This window comes from Dromiciops gliroides, chromosome 1 (genome assembly GCF_019393635.1).
Source record: "Dromiciops gliroides isolate mDroGli1 chromosome 1, mDroGli1.pri, whole genome shotgun sequence".
Taxonomy (NCBI): Eukaryota; Metazoa; Chordata; class Mammalia; order Microbiotheria; family Microbiotheriidae; genus Dromiciops; species Dromiciops gliroides.
The window spans coordinates 25,839,242-25,858,541 of record NC_057861.1 but is presented as its reverse complement, the minus strand read 5'-3'; the positions used below and the strand labels follow the sequence as shown (position 1 = coordinate 25,858,541).

General features: G+C 53.4%; 1 protein-coding gene across 3 annotated transcripts in view; it reads right to left on the bottom strand.

Annotated features, from left to right (window-relative positions):
• The window catches only part of RBM19 (RNA binding motif protein 19), a 172,159-nt gene extending 153,274 nt beyond the window's left edge, over positions 1 to 18,885 (bottom strand). The window contains exons 1-12 of one of the 3 annotated variants that reach the window (XM_043979827.1): positions 18,731 to 18,885; positions 11,834 to 12,016; positions 11,309 to 11,428; positions 10,510 to 10,548; positions 10,045 to 10,237; positions 8,183 to 8,442; positions 6,902 to 6,982; positions 6,109 to 6,187; positions 5,608 to 5,679; positions 4,309 to 4,509; positions 1,905 to 2,035; positions 262 to 380 (exon numbers count right to left, since the gene is read on the bottom strand). In XM_043979827.1, coding sequence (XP_043835762.1) covers positions 262 to 380; positions 1,905 to 2,035; positions 4,309 to 4,509; positions 5,608 to 5,679; positions 6,109 to 6,187; positions 6,902 to 6,982; positions 8,183 to 8,442; positions 10,045 to 10,237; positions 10,510 to 10,548; positions 11,309 to 11,428; positions 11,834 to 12,016; positions 18,731 to 18,766 — 1,514 coding nt within the window. In that variant the 5' untranslated portion in view covers positions 18,767 to 18,885. Of the gene's footprint in view, positions 1 to 261; positions 381 to 1,904; positions 2,036 to 4,308; positions 4,510 to 5,607; positions 5,680 to 6,108; positions 6,188 to 6,901; positions 6,983 to 8,182; positions 8,443 to 10,044; positions 10,238 to 10,509; positions 10,549 to 11,304; positions 11,429 to 11,833; positions 12,017 to 18,730 lie in introns of those variants that run through there. The other 2 variants (XM_043979828.1, XM_043979829.1) reach the window with 2 other exon arrangements.
• Positions 18,886 to 19,300: the final 415 nt, after the last annotated feature.

The following is a 19,300-nucleotide window of genomic DNA, read 5'->3' as shown; positions in this document are numbered from 1 at the left end:
CGGACAAAGTGCTTTGCAAACACTCTCATTTGAGCCTCACAACAACGCTGGGAGGGAGATCCAGCAGCTGCTATCATGCCCATCTGACCAAGGAGAGTGATGTTCAGGGAGGTCAGTGGTTTGTCCATAGGAGAGTAGTTGGGATATGCCAAGGTGCAGGATTTGAACCCAGGTCATCCTGGCTCTAATCCTGGCACTCTGTATCATGAGGCCTCACACTGCCAGGCCCTCAGAAAGAAACCAGAGAGGAAAGACAAGCACCTGGAACTAGTGGCTTTGTCCTTCAATGCCTTCTTCTTCTTGTAGGAAGATGATGCTGCATCTGGGCTTTCGCTGGTCTCCTTCTTAATGGTGGAGGGTAACACGTGGAGCATCCGGCCCTAGCGGGGGAAGACAGTCCACTTGACAAGAGCTCTGAGCACCCATCATCTCAACCTCTTAGTCCAGTGGGCTCCAGGGGCCTTCCCGGGGTGCATCCTTACGTCACGGGCTCCCAATAGCAGCCCTGACGTTTAGACGGCCCTTGACCCTTGCAAAGACCTTGAATGACAGAAATGATCTTGCTCAAGCTGCACAATAACCTCATTGGGTGGGAGGGAATGAGGGAACAGACTCCAGGAGTAAAAGTGACTTGGCCACAGTCCCACCACTGACAAGATTCAGGGTGGGGGGGGGGGCTTCTAACACAAGTCACCCCTCCCTCCATTACCCCCAAGCTGCCTCGATATGCAGGATCACTACATTAACTGCAAGGGCTTGACAAAAGCTTTGATCCAATTGAGTCCAGCACACACGCGCCCTGTGGCCGGATCACTGAACTAAATGCTGAGGGGAGCAAGCCGTAAACCAGACGTCACTGCCCTTGGGGTTACCTGCCTTCTGCTAAGGTAGTGCCTCTCTGACGTGGGGGCTCAGGACTCTTTGTTTCCTCTCTCTCTCTCTCTCTCTCTCTCTCTCTCTCTTTTTATTTTTTGGTGGGGCAATGAGGGTTAAGTGACTTGCCCAGGGTCACACAGCTAGTAAGTGTCAAGCCCTGATCCAGGGCCGGTGCTTTATCCACCTAGCTGCCCAACCTTTCGGCTCTCTTGAAAATGATTAAAGACCTCCACTGTCCCCCCCCAAGCTTTTGTTTATGTGGATTATAGTTTTTGATATTTACCATATTAGGAATGAGAACGTCTAGAGTATTACCATCAGGGTAGTTTTGACCCCGAAAGGATCCAGGGGCCCCCGAGGGAAGCCTGGACTGCACTTTGAGGAGCCCTTACGGAATGGGCTCACGCAGAAGTCGCTGGAGGGAACTCTTGGGCAGGGGAGTATGGACATCGAGGAGGACGGGGTCTGCTGGAGGAGGAAACTATGGGCTTGTAAGGGTGCAGGGGAGGAGGGAGGACAGGAAGTCCAGACACGGGGGAGCCTCTAGAAAAGACACAGAGCAGGAAGACAGGATGTCCTCCCTGGGGAGTGGGCTGCCCAGTCTGACGGCAGTGGAGAAGAGGGGCACCGGAGGGACTAAGTCTGGAAAAGCAGAGGCAGACCATGCAGGGCTTTCGATGGCACAGCGAGGACTCAGTATGTTATCCCAGAGGTAGGAGGGCGCCCCAGAAGATTCCCGAGCTGGGGAGGTGGTGGTCTGGCCTGTGGCAGGAGGACCAGTTTGGCGATTCTATGGATGGGTTGGAGAGGGGAGGGGCTGGAGGCAGGGAGACCATGCTGGAAGTCAGAAGGAGCTGGTCAGGGCTTGAAGGAGAGTGGAGGCTGAGAGGAGAGAAGAGCTGAGGGGCAGCTCTAGGGCTACCGAGGCGGCAGAGCTAACACCCAGCACCTAACTGATCACCGGGGAGGGAGAGGCCACAGCCCCAAGCAGCCCGGGGCATGTGGGCCCAGTCCAGGCAGAGGCTCACCTGGAAGACCTGTCCATCCACCTCCGCGTAGGCCTGCACGGCGTGCTCGGGGAACATGTACGTGATGAAAGCAAAGCCCTTGGGCTTCTTGGTCAGACCATCTATGGGGTAATGGACTTCGTTCAGGGGACCTGGGAAAGAGAAGCCGTAAGATGTTGGAGGGCAGTCACTGCGTCCACGTTCAGAGGCGGCGGCTGAGGGCGAGGCCCCTCACAAGGCTATCTGCTGACTTACAAGGACACTGGAAATGGGATGCCGGCTCTGCCTCGGTTTACCCAGCCCAGCACAAAGTCTCTGACCACATCTGGCACAGTGTTCCTTTCAGACCAGGGGACGGGCCCTGGGAGGACAGTTATTATCTTCCAGGACATTAGCTCCTATGGTTGGTGTACACCCCAAAAGCAGCAGAGATTCATGAAAAGACTTGTGCACTCAGGAGTCCAGAGACCCGAGTACGAATCCTGCCTCCAACCCCGTGACTCTGGGCAATAATTTGAACCTCAGCTTCATGTTTGACATGGGGATAATGGTCCTTGTCCCACACACTAGCCAGGATCGCTGTGGGAAAGCCCTGGGTGTGAGGCCTAGTCTCTGTTCCCCATTCCCAGTGATGGCCCATTAAGGAGCCTCTGCTAGTCCTGGGGCAGGGCAGGGCCCTTTCCTGGTGCTGCGTCAGCACTTCCAAGCTTCACAAAGCCAGGGCACCGATAGACACCTCGGGACAGGTAAGTCGGCCCCAGCCGCACTGCTGCGTGGCCACCTACCTCTGCCCCTGGCGGCCTCACTGCACCCTGGGATGGCCGTCCCCACTGGGAAGACTTCCCTTCTATCCAGCCTACACAGGCTTCCCTACCATTTCCCTCCACTGGTCCTCGTCCCAACCTCTGGCCCAGGGCTTCTTACACTTCTTCCACCCGCAGCCCCTTCACCAGAGACATCGCGACCCCCGGTTTAAGAAGCCAGAGTCTAGAGGCGAAGGAGAATAAATCCAACCCTCCCTGAACGGCCCTCCAACAACCGAGGACGCGGCTCGTCCCCTGCGAGGTCCTCCCTCGTCCTGTTCCTTCAACTGTTTCACTCACTGTGAACTCAAGGACTTCCTCATCCTGCTGTTCCCTGCACGGGACGCTCCATTGACAGACTCCGGGCGCTTGCCCCGGCCGTGCCTCCTACCGAGGATGCCCTCCCTCGTCCTCTCTGCCTCCTGGACTCCTGGCTTCTTTCGAGTCCCAGCTACAAGCCCAGCACCTGCAGGAGCCTTCCTGACCCCTCTCCTGCTGACCCCTTCCCTCTGGTGCTTGTCGTTAGTCTGTCCATCGGCAGCTTGCTTGCCCAGTTGGGCAGGGATGCTCTTCTGCCTCTTCTGTGTAACCCCCAGCCCTTGGCACAATGCCTGGCACACAGAAGGCTCTTAAGTGTCTTCTAATTACAGACTCACTCCTTTAGACACTCCTTGCTAGGCCTCCTACATGGAGCTCAAAACTGTGACTCTGAGATGAACAGACGTGACCTAACGGGGCTCCCCAAACACCTCAACACAGGAAATCCCCCGCAATGCTCCCAATCAGTAGAGGAGGGGATCAGACCAGGCGGGGAAGGCAGCCTGCCCCAAGGCCCAGAGTGAAGCAGGAGAGGAGGGGGGGGCCTGAGGGAAAGGGCTGGCTGGGACTAATCTCCACTCCGCCGTTGGCCCCCTGGGGGAGTGGGGGAGGGGACTCCTCGCTCCCGGCCTGTGTCCTCATTGGGAAAATGCAGGGGTTGGATCGGAAGGCTTTGAGGGGGGATCCTGTGAGCTCAGGAACCCTGGGCTTCCAAGTACCCATCCCCAGGCTTTCATCCCCCACCACCAGGAGGGCGCTTCCTGCGCCTGGCCCTGGCTGGCAGACTCACAGATCCTGCATCTCCAAGTGAACCAGGGGAACATGAGACTTGGGAGTGATGGAAGGAAGCCCCAGGCCTCAGCCCTCTGTGGCTCCCCAGCCTGTTCTCCAACCCCCCTCCCACTCCCCAAAAGATGGAAGCATCGACGAGCTCTCATTTCCACAGGATTATAAAAGCTGTGTTCTCACGAGGCAGGAAGGCTGTGCAAGTGACTCCATCTTTCAGATGGACAAACTGAGTCCCTGAAAATAACAGAAGGATCCCTCCCGATGAGGCAGTGATTCAAGTTTTATGAAGTACATTTCTCGTAAGAGAAAATGCTTTTCCTTCAGTTTAGATATGAGGAAATTGGGAAGCTGAATAGAGAAATGACTTGCCCAAGGTAACACAGTTAATAAGCAATAGAGTCCAGTGCTAACCCTGAGCCTTCTGGCAACAAATCCAAGCACAGACAGACCTCTTGACCCGAACTTATCCTCCAACCAGAAGTAGCTGGTGGCACAACCTTGAGAAATGCCCTTACCGTATTTGGCAAATATCTTCTCCAGGTCCTCTTCAGTGCTGGTGTAGGGCAGATTCCTCACAAAGAGCCGCCCAGAGTCGGCTAGGTCCTCCTCTTCCTCGTCCTCCTTGAGCTCTCGGCCCTGCCACGCCTTCTTGCTGTCCCGGTGCTTTGGGGTCACACGGGCCCCCTTCTCCCTGAACACCTCAATGTAGCGGCCGCCTTTGGGGGAGAGAGGACACAGAGGGGACGCTCGGACCCAGCTCCCTGCTTCCTGAGACCCGGAGGGTCACAGGGCCATGGCGACCGCCATCAGTCAGGCCAGAAGGGGCCACACGGGCCCCTGCTACCCCCTTCCCAGGAGAGGGCCCTGGGGGCCACACGGGAGTGGGCTCTGAGACTGATCAACACATATGGAGAGGTTCTATAATCACTGTTAGCGTAATGAGTGACTATGGGAATCCCCCCGGGGCAGTGGGTCTGAGGTACCACCTGATATCTCTTGTATTTCTTGGAACTATTTATTTATCTTGTGTACAATGAACATTTAACAGGCCTATTGCTACAACTAACACACATCAGGACTTCTGACAAATCACTTCCCATTCCTGGGCTTCAGGTTCCTGACCTAGAAAGAGTGGAAGGCTCTCTTCAGCTCTGACATCCCCTGTTCTAAGGCCCTCCAAGCCCTGACATCCCCTGTTCTGAGGCCCCTCTCAGCCCTGACATTCCCTGTTCTGAGGCCCCTCCCAGCCCTGACATCCCCTGTTCTGAGGCCCCTCCCAGCCCTGACATTCCCTGTTCTAAGGCCCCTCCCAGCCCTGACATTCCCTGTTCTGAGGCCCCTCCCCACTCTGACTTTGCTGTCCACTGCATCTCCTCCTATCTGACCACTTCTCAGCCTCCTCTGTCCACTCATCATCCATGCTGTGCCCCAAGCTTTGACCAGGGCCCTCTTCTCTCTACGCTCCAATTTGGCGTATCACAAGCTCCCATGGGTCCAAGTGTCATTCTATTCAGCTCCCCCAGATGTCCACGTATCTGGGCCTGACCTCCCTCTTGAGCTCTGGTCCCACGGGCACCTTAAACTCTACATGTCTGAGGAGCCCAAGGGCAAGGCCTGGCACGCTCCCTCACGAGGCATAGAACCTGGCCCGGGGTGGCCAGGGTCCCAGAGGCCATCCAATCTTAACCCACCCCCCATTAACAGATGAAGAAACCGAGGGCCAGGCAGGGGAAGGGACAGGCCTAAGCCACGTGAACAGCAAAGAACAGATGGGGTCCCTAGAGCCTGCCAAGGGGCCTGAGACCCCTCCTCACCCATGTATTCTTTGTTGTGTTTCAAGGCCTTCTCCACATCCCCTTCGCTGCTGAAATCCACAAAGATGTAACCTGAGAGGGAACAAAGGGGATGGGTGAGCCCCCTCCTCAGCCCTGGGGGTGTGGGGAAGGCCCAGGCGTGCACATGTACACATGCACACAACTCACAATACACAACACACACTCAACACACTTGTGTACACACGCTCACTCATACACACCTGACACATACACACATGTGCACACGCCATATATATATATACACACACATATACATATATACACACACATATATATACATACACACACACACACACACACACACACGGGTGCACAACTGTGTTCGGGAAAGTCTGGGGCAGGTGAGGAAAGACAAAAGGGTTCCTCTCTTGAGTGATTTACCCAAGCACAGATGGGGAGAGGGGATAATGGGTTTTCTCCCCACTGTTTCATCTTCAGCCTCTAGCTCCTGACCCCCCTCTGAAGGTTCCTGGTCATTACCTGTCTTATTCCCATGAGCATTTCGTACGATGCGGATGGCCACAGGCTTGAGGGGCAGCAGGAATTCTCTAACATTTTGCTGGAAAGAAACAGAAAAAAAGAGTAAATGAGATAATTTTGGATCAACTCAATTCAAGGAAGAAAAGGCAACCTGACCCAGCAGGCCAGCCGCTGAAAGAGGGCCGAGGACACCCTGTTTGCTCCCGTTGGTGACAAGGGGCAGTCTGCAGCCAGGGGGCCCAGCCGAAGGCTCGCCAGCAAAGGGCTCAGAATGGGCACTGGGCTTCCAAAAGGTCAGAAGACAGAATGTGGGGCCCTCACTGGGCCCCCCTTTCACAGGCATCACAGGTTTTGCGTATTACAAACTGATTCCAAAACAAGTAAACGAAATGGAAACTCATAAGTCTGGGTCATTATCGTGGTCCCTCTGGCTCTCCTAAACCCCTGGATGCCAAACCCCCAAAGAGCTCATTCCCTCCTGGCCAACAGACTGGGGATGTTTAGCTAGTCTGTCCTGGTACGGCAAACACTAGCCTGTCCCTGGTGCTGCATTCGAAGCCTCTCCAGATCAGTATGACTTGCCCTGGTTTGCTGTCCCTCGGCAGAGCGTCCAAGAGCCCAGGATCGTCAGCCCCACAGCATGAGGATGCATCAGCGAGGCTCCGCCCCGTGCCTTGGGCTCACCAACGGGAGGGGGCTCCCTTTTCCCACCTCTCCCAAATTGGCCCTGCCCGTGAAGGGTCCCCAGAGAGGCCCAGGAAGCATTTCTGCCGTGATCCGAGACAACACTGACCTCAGTGACGTTAAACGGCGCTCCACGCAGCTTCACCGTGTAAGCGGTCGTGGGCTCAGACTGGGCAGTTGGCTTCATCACCTGAATGGCCACAAAGGAAGACAAAGGGGCAGGACGTGAGATGAGCACCGAGAGTGAGTCCAAAGAGCAGATGAACCACCAGAAAAGAGGAAGCTGGCCGCCAAGAAGGGCGAGGCTGGGCTGGGACAGGCCGAGTCTGCAGAGAGGGAGAGCCAGGCGGCCTGAGCTGCCCCTGCAGAGGTGCTCTCCTTATCAGCCCATGGCACGGCCCTGTCTCTATCCCCGATCTATGGACTGGGGCAGGTCTCAGAAAAAGGTACCTGGCGATTTGTCACAGACCCTGCAGACGAGGAGATGGGATAAAGGAACAGTCTGAAGTGGACTGTAAGGCAGGGGCAGGAGGGAGAGAATGGAAGGAAGGAAGGAAGGCAGGCAAGGAGGAAGGAAGGAAGGAGGGAGGCAGGCAAGAAGGAAGGAAGGAGGGAGGGAGGCAGGCAAGGAGGAAGGGAGGGAGGAAGGAAGGAAGGAAGGAAGGAAGGAAGGAAGGAAGGAAGGAAGGAAGGAAGGAAGGAAGGAAGGAAGGAAGGAAGGAAGGAAGGAAGGAAGGAAGGAAGGAAGGAAGGAGGGAGGGAAGGAAGAAGGAAGGAAGGAAGGAGGGAGGGAAAGAGGGAGGAAGGAAGGAAGAGAGGAGGGAAGAAGGGAGGGAGGGGAGGGGGAAGGGAGGGAGGGAGGAAGGAAGGGAGGAAGGGATCAAGAGAAGGGGAGAAAGAAGAAGAACAGAAGGCGGTAAGGGAGAGAGGAAGGGGCAGAGGGAGGAAACTGACAGAAGAGAAAGGAAGGAAAGGAAAGGGAGGAAGCAGGGGGGTCTGGGGATGCAGGGACTAGATCACCCAAGCTGCCGGGCTGGAGAAACAAAACCTGGCTACTTGGGAGTCTGGGGGACGAGACCCCGGCCTGCAAGCAGGTCCCCTGGATGGCCATGGGCCACAAGGGGCCGAAAGGCATCAGAGGCTGTTTATCCTGGGGTCAGGGGCCCTTTCAGAGGCATCTACACTGCGGGTAGGGGCCAAAGCCCTGGGTTTAGATGGAGTCAGAGCACCCGGGTTCAAACCCTGCTCCTCTTGTGTGACCGTGGCCAATTCACAGCCCCTTAGAGGCCTCTCTTTTCCCGATCTGTAGGCTCTCTACAATTTCTGAGGACCGCTACTCCCTCGGCTGCACCCAAAGGGGAGCGAGCCTCCCCCCCGAGGTTCTCCGCACCTCTCCCTTGGCTGCCGGGGGCCGCTTGCCCCCTGCTCCCGGGCTGGTCCCCTTCTCCCTGGCGCTCCTGGAGCCTTTGGTACTGGGTTTTGGCGGCTCCTCTTCCTCGCCGCCGCCTTCCTCTTCACTAGCCATTGCCTCATCTTCGCTCTCCTCCTCCTCCTCCTCCTCCTCGGACTCTGCTCTCACCACCTTAGATTTCAAGTAGTCCATGTCGGAAAGCTCCTTCTGTTCCGCTGCCTTCACTGCAGGGCTTCCCTCTGCTCAAAGAAGAAGGGAAATCTGTGTTAGGCAGAGAGAGCTGGGGTGGGGTGGAGGAGGAGTTAGGGTCAGGAAGACTTGAGTTCAAATCCTGCCGTGTGACCCTGGGCAAATGATTAAACCCCTCTGGGCCCTGTCAGAGGAGAGCGTTGGACGTGAGGACCTCTAAGGTCCCTTCCCCTCATGATCTACAAGTCTCCGGATGTCCAAGCACCATCTCTGAGTCTGTCTTTGGACAAGCCCAGAGGATGCCAGAGTCTGCTCCCTGAGCAGCAAGAGACAAAAGCAAGCAGCCACAAGAGCCCTCTCCTCCTCGCATCAGCGTCCGTCTGGGGCCCAGCAGGACGAGCACGGACGTCAGAGCTGGAAAAGCACAGGGCAGATCCTGACCGTGGCCCTCTGGAGCCGCAGGATCTCTGGTCCTAACTCATCCCACTGAGGCCACTGGAGGCCAGGCCGGGAACTGCAGAGTCCCAGGGCTGAAGGGACCCAAGAACATTTAGAATAGAGACTGTGTCGGGGCTGGAAGGTGGGTTTGCCGGCAGAGCTGGGAGGGGCCTGAGAACAAGAAAAGGGATGGAAAAGCCTTGGAACAGAGCATGTCAAAGCTGGACATGTTCTTATATTCTAAGGCTAAGAACAAAGAATGTCAGAACTAGTTGGAGAGGTACTAGAACAGGGGATGTCAGACCTGGGTGGGGCCTTAGAACAGGGGATATCGGGGCTAGGAGGGGCCTTAGAACAGGGGATGTCAGACCTGGGAGGGGCCTTAGAACAGGGGATGTCAGAGCTGGGTGGGGCCTTAGAACAGGGGATGTCAGAGCTGGGAGGGGCCTTAGAACAGGGGATGTCAGGGCTGGGAGGGGCCTTAGAACAGGGGATGTCAGAGCTGGGAGGGGCCTTAGAACAGGGGGTGTCAGAATTGGCAGGAGCCTTAGAACAGGGAGTGTCAGGGCTTGCAAGGGCCTCAGAAAAGGGCATGGCAAGACTGGGATGGGTCTCAGAACAGGGGGTGTCAGAGCTGGGAGAGGCCTTAGAACAGGGGATGTCAGGGCTGGGAGGGCTCCTGGTGTTTATCTAGTACAAACTTCTCATTTTCTGAATGGGGACCCTGGGACCTAGAGCTGGGCAGTGGGTCCCCCAGGGCACCGCCCGGCTGGCTGCCTTGGCAGAGCTTGGCCTGGCCCAGGTCTCCTGGCTGTCCCCAGCAGAGTTCTGCCAGCTGCTTGGCATCGAGCACCTTCTAACCCTTTCAGACAACTAGTCCTCAGGAGCCAGTGGGGCCCAGTACCCACCACGCACAAGACAGTCAGAGCTGAAGAGCTGCCTTCCCTTCCTTCTCTGAGCAACGCGACCAAACTGCACCCTGATGCTGAGCATGGCCCAGGGACTCACGGGGTGCTTTTCTTTGTTTCCAGGCCACAGGGCCTTTGTGATGAGGTGATGAGCTACAGAGCATGGGCAGGGACGCAAAGAGAAAAACACAGACACACAGACACAGACACACAGACACAGACACACAGACACAGACAGACACAGACAGACACAGACACAGACACACACACACACACACACACACACACACACACACGCACACTCACTTTCAGAGTCTCCATCATCGTCTTCCTCTTCGCTCTCTTGGCCCGAGTCAGAATCAAAGTTCAGGTAGTCATTTTCCTTCTTGGCCTGACCTTTCTTTGGTTCCACTCCCACAGTGTCGTTGGCCCACGTGGCCACCTGTGTTCGCTTCTGATGAACCATCAGGAATTCCTGAAACTCAGCATCTTTCTTCAGCTGTTGGGAGGGAGGAAACGGGGGCTAGTGACTCAAGTGTCCGACAGCCATCTTCCCAGGGCTAGGGAGGTCATTTAACTGGCCGTTAAGGAAGCTGGAGTGGCCCCTTTGAGCACAAAAGGGAGGCCCCAGGATGCTGCTCAGAGGCGATAAGTGACTGGTGTCCCCTCTGCTGCTCCTAGGAGCGGCTTCCTGTCTCACCAGGCCCCTTTGCCTCCCCCTCTTTCATACACATCCCCACCCTTCTCTCACCAAAAGCGGTCCACACTCACCTCTTCCAATTCTCCCATCGGCTTTTTCTTTTTTTTCTCCTAAAAACAGAAGGAAGAGTGGGTGACGATCAATGCTTCACCTGAGCCCTGGGTGGTGGATGGCACTGGTCTAGACTGCCCTGTTCCTGAAGGTCACCTAAGCGGGGGACTTGGGCCTAGTCAGGGTCCTCTTCCCAACACCCCCTGCCTTCCATGAGACCAGTCTGCCTGGCAGCAGTAACGCTTCTATTTCTTCACACTGGGCTAATATCCTGAGTGCAGAATTACTGTCCTGGATCCCCCATCACCTCACAACACCCTCAGCCTGGCAGCCGTTAATCCAGGCCCCAGAAGCCGCCTGCTGCGCAGCTAAGCAGCGTGAAGTCACAGAACCAGAGTCCCAAAGCTCGGAGGGGCCTCTGGGATCCTCTCCTCTAAGTCATGTCTCAAAGTCCCTCTGCAGGACACCCATGTGGTCACCCAGCCTCTATGGAGAGCCCTCCAGTCAGAGGGAAGTCTGTGTCCCAGAGCAGCCCAGGCGCCTCCAGGACAGCGCCCACAGCCCGTGGGCTTCCTCTCCTCCCCACTGCGCCTAGTTCTGCCCGCTGGGGCCCGAGAGAGCAGCCCTGATGCCTTCTCCACAAGAGCTAGAGTTTCCCTTTCCCCTCAAGGGTTTTTATCCCCCATACTAAACACCCCAATTCCCTAGCAGCGCAGCCTCCGGCCCCTTCCTCATCCTGGCTATGTTGGCTGGGTGCTCTGGCCAAGCCCAGCCAGAGCCCTCCGCACACGTCAGGGAGAAGCAAGTCCTGCAACTCACCTTCTGAGTCTCTGAGGCCACTGGGCTTTGGTCCGGTTTCCCCGGCTGGGTGACCTTCTGGGAGTGTTTGCTCCAGGCTCGGGGCTTGGATGGGTCTCCAAAGGACTTGCAGAATTCCACCTGAGAGAGAGAGAAAAGGAAACAAAGGGGATCTTTAAAGTCCGTCCCTCCATGGAAGAGGCCCCTCCCGGGATTCTCCAGGACTGCGGCCTGGGGCAGACACCCAGGACAAAGCTGGGAAAACAAGGTGTGCAGAAGCAAGAGGAAGGCAACGAACAAACCCAGATCAGGGAGACTTCCAGTAAGCTTCACAAGGGCAGGGATTTTGTCTTTGCATCTACCCCATGGAGCTCTGCATACAGTAGGGGCTAAATAAATGTTTGCTGAACAAAGGAATACGGCCGGGACACAGACGTTCAGACAAACGATATGGGAACCACATGAAAGAGGGTCTCCTGGAGCGACTGAAGGGGGATCCGCCCATTAGACGGCAAATGGGCAGGGCATAGCTGAGGGGCCACTCACCGTGACCCGAGAGGTGTCGATGAAGCTCCTGTGGAAGTGGTCCAGGGCATTCTGGGCCTCCTCTTCTGACTTGAAACCAATGAAGCCGAACTTGCGGAACTTGCCATCCTTGGTGAATTTGAGGCTGCAGTCGGTCAGGGTGCCAAAGGCTGCGAACAGCTGCCGGAACCGCTCTTCCTTCATCTGAGGGGGCAGAGGAGACGGAGGTTGACCCCTTGGCAGCATTCTGCGGCTGGCCCAAAGCTTCCCACCCACGGGCTCATCGGAGACCTACCACAACCTTGTAGGTACATGGGATTCTTGTTTGGAAACTGAGGCTCCGAGAGGTTACGTCCCCTGCCCAGGGTAAGTGTCAGGAGGTGGGATTAGAAGTCCTCCCTGACCTCAAGTCTGACTCCCTCCCCGCTAGTCCTCACTACCTCAGTGAGAAAGGTCTGGTCACTGTATTGTTCCCTGAGAGAGGGGAAGGAGCCAGGACACTGGTAGGAGTGGGAAGAGGCCCTGGATTGTCCTGCCCTGTTCCTGACATGCAGTGGATCACTGGGCAAGGATCCTGTTGTCTTTCTGCTCCATGTGCCCCCAAACACACTTTGTATATTCTGTTTTTATAATCGGTAAACACGGTTATTTTTGCTTTCTACAATGTAAGCTCTTTGAGGGCAGGGCCGGCTGCCTCTTTGCATCTCCAGCCCCTACAACAGTCCCTGGCACGGAGTAGTTGCTTAATCAATGAAGGTTGAGTTGAACTGATCTGAATTTCCCATTTCCCCATCCTCCCAACTCAAACCCAGAAGAGCCAGCAGGAGCATACTACATACAACATCTACAAAGTACATTTTAGAATTTAACACCATCACCCTGTCAGACATGATTTCAAATGAAAAGAGGCTGAGCCTTCTCTACGTGGAAAGGAAAGGGAACTAGCATTTATTAGGCACCTACTATGTGCCAGGCACTTTACAAATGTTATCTCATTTGATCTTCACAACAACCCTGAGAGGCCAGTGCTGTTATGACCCCATTTTCTAGTTGAGGAAACTGCGGCAGATGGAAAGCAAAGGATATTAAGTTGGAAGGGCCCTGAGAAATATCCACTTTGATGCCTTCAGGTTTTGGATGAGAAATGGAGGCTGGCACAGGTGAAGTGACTCCCTTAGGGCCACACAGGAAATAAGCCAGAGGGCTGGGATTAAAGCCCACGGCATTTGCTTCCAATTCCAGCATTCTCTTTATCTGGTACCAAGAGGATGAAAGGCAGTGTAGTCTAGTGGGGAAAGCGCTGGGTCTGGAGCCGCAGGACTGGGGCCTGATCTCCCCTCCCACAGAAGCCTCTAGGCCCCCCTGGGCCACTCCCCAGTGCCAGGTCCTCCTTGTCTCCCAACCCTGGAGACACCCCGGTGCAGGAGGAAGAGTAGGCCTACCCCGGGCTCTTCACTGTCACTTCCGGCCCTCTCCTCTCGACCAGTCCTCCTGTCATTCTCCCTTCTTCCTCAAGGACTTTAGCACCTGGATGAGAGCCTGCCTCTTCACCCCAATATACACCCCCTCGTACTTAGGGACACTGAGATACATGGGTGGCCTCCCATTTCAGCAACTCTCTCGCCTCCACTGACCTGCCCCTTTACCTGACCTGAGCCATAAACACAACGAGAGTCCTCCCCTTGACCCATCCCCATTCTGCCCCCGCAATCCGGAAATCTGAAAGGCCTCTTTCTGACCACAACCCTTTCTCCTTCCTTCTTGGCTGCTGCTTCATTCCCAATAAACCCAGCCTGGTGGCCCACCCTACTCACTTGTCCCATTCCTGCTCCGGCCTCCTTTTTCTCCCTTCCAGGTTTGAATCAGATACTGACCAAACCAACCATACACTGTCCCTGACTCGCCAATCCCTCCCTGGTTCTGGCCCTCTGGACACTTGTGCCTGCCAGAGCACAGCCTTGGGCCGAACCCACTAGGTGCCTTCTCTGCTCCTGTCCGTGTCCACTGAGCCCACCACTAATTTATGCTGTTTCTTGCCTCCTGTGCCACTGCTGCCCCACTCCTGCTCTAAAGAGAGGACCTCATCTCCCACCTTACAGAGGAAAGAGAGGCGGTCAGCCCCAAGCTTCCCCTCCCCTCTTTGAAAGAGGTCAAAATGCCTCAACACCACCCTCCATGATCTCTTCCTCTGCCTCAGACTCCAAGGAAGAGCTGGCCAAGCCTCTCCTTGCCAAAGTCAATCCTCCTGCTTGCACCTTCGATCGGGGCTTTTCTCTCTCTGCATCTCAGCATCTCCAGATCAGCTGCTCCTTCCTTAACCTTCACTGGAACCTGAAGTGCCCAGAAGCTTTTTTCCCATTCCCCTCCTCCTTTCATAGACAAATTCCCAGAAAAGACCTTCCTGGACTCCTCTTCCTCACTTCATACTCAGTCCTCTATCTGGCCTTTGTGACCAGGCTTCTGACCTCATCATTCAAGAGCAAGCGCTCTCCCCCGGTCACCAAGGATCTCCTGATTGCCGGCTCTCATGACCCATTTCAGGGCTCATCCTTCTTGACCTTCCCATGCTGTGACACTGTTAACCACCCCCTCCCTCTTCCACTTTTCTAACAACCACCTCTCCTGGTTCTTTTTCTACCTGTCTTACATCTCCTCAACCTCCATGGCTAAATCTTTATCCTTATCATGTCCCCTCACTGTAGTGTCTCCCAAGGCTCTCTTCTCTCTTCATACCCCTCTTTCTTTATGATCTCATCTGCTCAAAAAGGTTCCATGATTATTTCTGCATAGATGTTTTCCAGGTGTGTATGTGTATACGTATGCATATGTATGTGTCCACATACATATATGTGAACATACACATACACACACGTGTGCACACACATACACATACCCCATAGCCCTGTTTACTCTCTCCCCCAAGTTCTACTCCAGCATCTCCCACTGGACGTCCCATATCTGCACATCAAATATGCCCCAAAGAGAACACGTTAACCTCCCCAAGCTTGCCCTTTCTCCAAATGTCCCTGTTTCTGGTGAGGGCACCACCATCTTTCCCAGCTCCTGGGCTCCCGACCTTAAAGTCAACCCTGCCCATTTTCCTTCCTCCAACCCCGGCCATCCCATCAGTTGGTAAACTCTGTTCGCGCTTTCTCTCCAACATAATTCCTACCCATTCATTTCTCTCCCACACATGGCGACCATTCTTCTTCAACACCTAATAACCTCTTCCTTGAATTACTGTAACAACCTCCTAAATGGAATTTCAGCTTCCAGGCTCTCTCCCTTCTGATCCACCTTAGAAAGTGACCCAAATGATCTGAAAGCATGTGAGAATGCATCTCCCCCAGCTCAAGAAGTGCTGAGTGGCTCCCTCTTTCCTCTAGGATACAAAACAGACTCCTGCTACAGGCATTTAAAAACCTCCACCACTTGACCACTGTTGCCTTTCCAGGTTTACCTCATATAATTCCCCTTCATATAATTTATACCCAACTGGCCAACTTGCTATTCCATCAGTTGGCGTTCCATCCTAGGCCTCTGAGCTTTTGCACAGGCTATATATCTGACCCTGGGCAAGTTGATTAACCTTGTTTTCCCTCAGTTCCTCATCTGTAAAATGGGTTGGAGAAGGAAATGGCAAACCACTCCCACATCTCTGCCAAGAAAACCCCACATGGTGTCACAAAGAGCTGGAGACAACTGAAAAGTGATAGAACAACAAAAAAATCTGTCCTTCATGCCTGAAATACGCTCTTTCCACACCTCCACTTCTTAGAATTCCAAGGTTCCCTCAAGTCTCAGCTCACAGGGAAGGCTGGGAGGAAGTCTGGCTGAGTAGGAAGACCACTGGGCTCTGGAGTCAGTGGGTCTAAGTTCAAATCTCACATCGGATAATGTGATCTTGGGCAAATCGGCCAAGGCACTGGGCTTTGGTTTCCTCATTGCAAAGTCCAAGGACTGGACTTGATGGTTTCCTAAGCCCCTTCCAGCTCTAGTTCTGGGCTCCTCTAATCTCATCCAGGAAGCCTCTCCTGGTCATTCTAGCTGTAGGTGCCCTCTTTCTTCTCAAATCATTATGCACATATTTGTCAATCAATCAATCAATAAACATTTAGTAAAAGTTAAGCACTGGGGATAGAAAGAAAAGCAAATGACAGTCCCTTCCCTAAAAGAGCTCACAGTCTAATAATAATTATTCGATCTAATGATCTGGGCAAGTCACTTAATTAACTCTATTGGCCTCAGTTTCCTCCTGTAAAATTCCTGTAACATGAGCTGGAGAAGGAAATGGCAAAACCACTCCAGTATCTCTGCCAAGAAAACCCCAATTGGGGTCAGGAAAAGTTGGACACAACTTAAAAACAACTCGACAACAACAACCACCAGACCTAATAATCATTGTCTGTTGACGTGCTTTAATGCCCCGGAGAATGTAATCTTCTTGAGGGCAGGGAGTATTTTTCATTTTGTCTTTATACCTCCCCACCCCCCCAGTCCCATGCATGCAGTTGGTGCTTAATAAATGCTTGTTGGACTGGACTTCTTTGAGTAGTGGCTTTAGGATTGTGGACTAGTCATTTCGTCTCTCTGAAACTCAGTTTCCTCTGCCGTGACACAGCAATAATGATATATCTGCATGTCCTACCCCACAGGATTGGTTCGAGAAATGAGAGCTGCAGTGATATGGTTTTTATTTCAAATATAAAAAATTCACACACCATTCAATACTAGCTTGCCTTACTATGTGCCTGTGTTTATATGCCAGACCATCCTTATCTCATCTGATCCTGGGAGGCAGGTGCTATTGCTATCATCCCCTTTTTATAGATGAGGAAACTGAGGCAAATAGGGATTAAGAGACTTGCCTAGGACCACATGGCTAGTAAGTGTCTGAGGCCAGATTTGAACTCAGATCTTCCTGACTCCAGGCCAGGTGCTCTATCCACTGCACCACTTACCTGCCCTAACAAATTGGTCAATGGAAGAAAGGGTAAGATTCTACCCAACCGAGCGTGGAAAGATGGAAAGACTTCCAGGGAGCTTGGAGGTGGTCGGTGTTAGAACTTCAGTGGAGACACTGGTGACAAGTCACTCTTTTTCCCCAAATCCAAGGCCAGTGCTGAATATCTCTTATTTGTGAGACAGAATTGGTTTTTTCTCTGACTCTTAACATGCAGAAGGTCAAAGATTAGAAACTGCCCTTTGTGAACACACTATCTCCTTTGTAAGCACAACTTTAAATGGCCATATGAAAGCCTTCTTGGTGTCCTTAATGAGCCAAGGAGCTTAATGAGTCACATTCCTAGCAACAGCCCCCTGACATTCCCAGATCCCAACAGACTGGCCAACTCTTCCCTGTAACTACAACCTACCCACCCCTGTAGCACCTTAGAGCTTACAAGGCATTCCTGTAAGGATGGACAAGCATTACGGCCTCCAGCTTGAAAATGAAGGAACTTGGGGCAGCTAGGGGTGCAGTGGATAGAGCACCGGCCCTGGATTCAGGAGTACCTGAGTTCAAATCCAGTCTCAGACACTTGACACTTACTAGCTGTGTGACCCTGGGCAAATCAGTTAACCCCAATTGCCTCAACCAAAAAAAAAAAAAAAAAAGACTTCTGACAACCAGGGAAGTGCCCTGTACTGATGGAAGCAGATAAGTCAGCAAGCAAGTCAGATTCCTCTTGCATAAAATGATGCTATTGGATTAAATGATTCCTAGGATCTAGCCTGTCATCTTGGATCCAGCAAATTATTTGGCTGGGAGAGGTGAAGTAATAACATACAATTCTATAATACACTAACCCTATGTGGTAGGTACTTAATTTCCAAGAGGAGTAATTTGTATCAGCCAATGAGCAAGCATTTATTAAGCACTAATTCTGTGTTAGGTACCATGTTTTGCTAGGGGATAAAAAAGACAAATATGAAAACAGTCCCTACCCTCAAGGAATTTACATTCTTTTAGGGGAACTGACAACACAAGCCACATGGACACACACCCTACCGGATCATAACCACTCCTAGAGTCAGAAAATAATCATGGACCAAAGAAAGTATTACCCTGTGAGGCTCTTCCCAAACAGACTACAATGATCTACACCTGGGCTTCTTAAATTTTTTCCACTTACAACCCCTTTTCGGCAGAGAAATTTTTACACGACCCTGGCGCATATAAGTATATCAAATAGGCATACGTATCGTTTTCTTGCTGCCATATTTTTCGTGACCCTCACATTCAATTACAGGACCCCATATGGAGTTGAGACCCACAGTTTAAGAAGCTGGGATCTACATTACAGGCAAAGGACATTGCCCAGCCAGTACTTAAGGTCTTTTCAGTCTCGAAACCTGCCACGTCAAATCAACAGGGATTTATTAAGCACCTATTGTGTGCCAGACAAGGTGTTAAGTGCTGGGGAGACAAAGTCCGTGAGGGGCTCACCGTTTAATGGGGGAGACCCCAAGCAAACGAGTCTGTACAAACAAGCTAATGCAAGCTAACGTGGAGATGGGCACAATGAGCACTGAATGTGAAACTGAGACAGCCTGGAATGTGCTATTTACTAGTCAGAAGAAGCTAGGCAATTAACCACCATGCATTTATTAAGTGCCTATTGTGTACCCAGGGACGTCTCCGGGATACAAAGCAATACCAGAAGACGGTGAAATTGGTAGTTTATTATCATCCCCGTTTTGCGGAGGAGGAAACTGAGGTTGAAGGGGAAGGGGCTTGCCCGGCTACGAAGCGACAAAGGTGGGATTCGAACCCACGTCTTCGGATTCGGAGATGGGCCCAGGAAGAAGACGGCGCTGCCACCACGACCGGAATGAACGCGGGGTACAAGGGGGCGCTTCTCCCCGCACCCCGAATCCTTCCACAGGCGCTAAGGAAACCCCAGGAATTGTGCTTACCCCGCTCGGCAGGTTCTTGACGATAAGTCGCGACATGGCGACAGGCTGAGGCTTCGGTGACCGAAGCAACCCAGGTCCAGACGAGGCTCCACCGGCAAAGCGTTCACGCTACTTCCCTGGGCGCCGCCATCTTGCTCCGCCCGAAATGGTCACGTGGCACGCAGATCCATGCCGGAAGCGGGTATGACGGACACTAACAAACCACGCCTCCAGGGCCAGAGGGGTGGGGCGTAGAAGCTAACCAGAAGAGCTCGCGTCTGCGCAAGCGTAGGACCTCTGAGGCAACAGGCCAAAGGTGTGGGGAAGAGGCACGACCAGCAGAGGGCGGCTGGTCACAGTATGGAGCCGATAGAGCAAAGCCCTCAGTGGTAGGATTAGAGCAGGCAGCTCAGAGAGGCCTAGGCAAAAACCCTCAATGGTAGAAAACAGCGACGATAGCGAAGAGGAGAAGGAGGAAGAAGAGGAAAAAGAGGAGGTTAAAAATAGAGGAGAAAAGAGAAGGAAGAGGAGGAGGAAGAAGAAAGAGGAGGGAGAAGAAGAGAAGGAAACTGAAAAAAAGGAAGAAGAGAA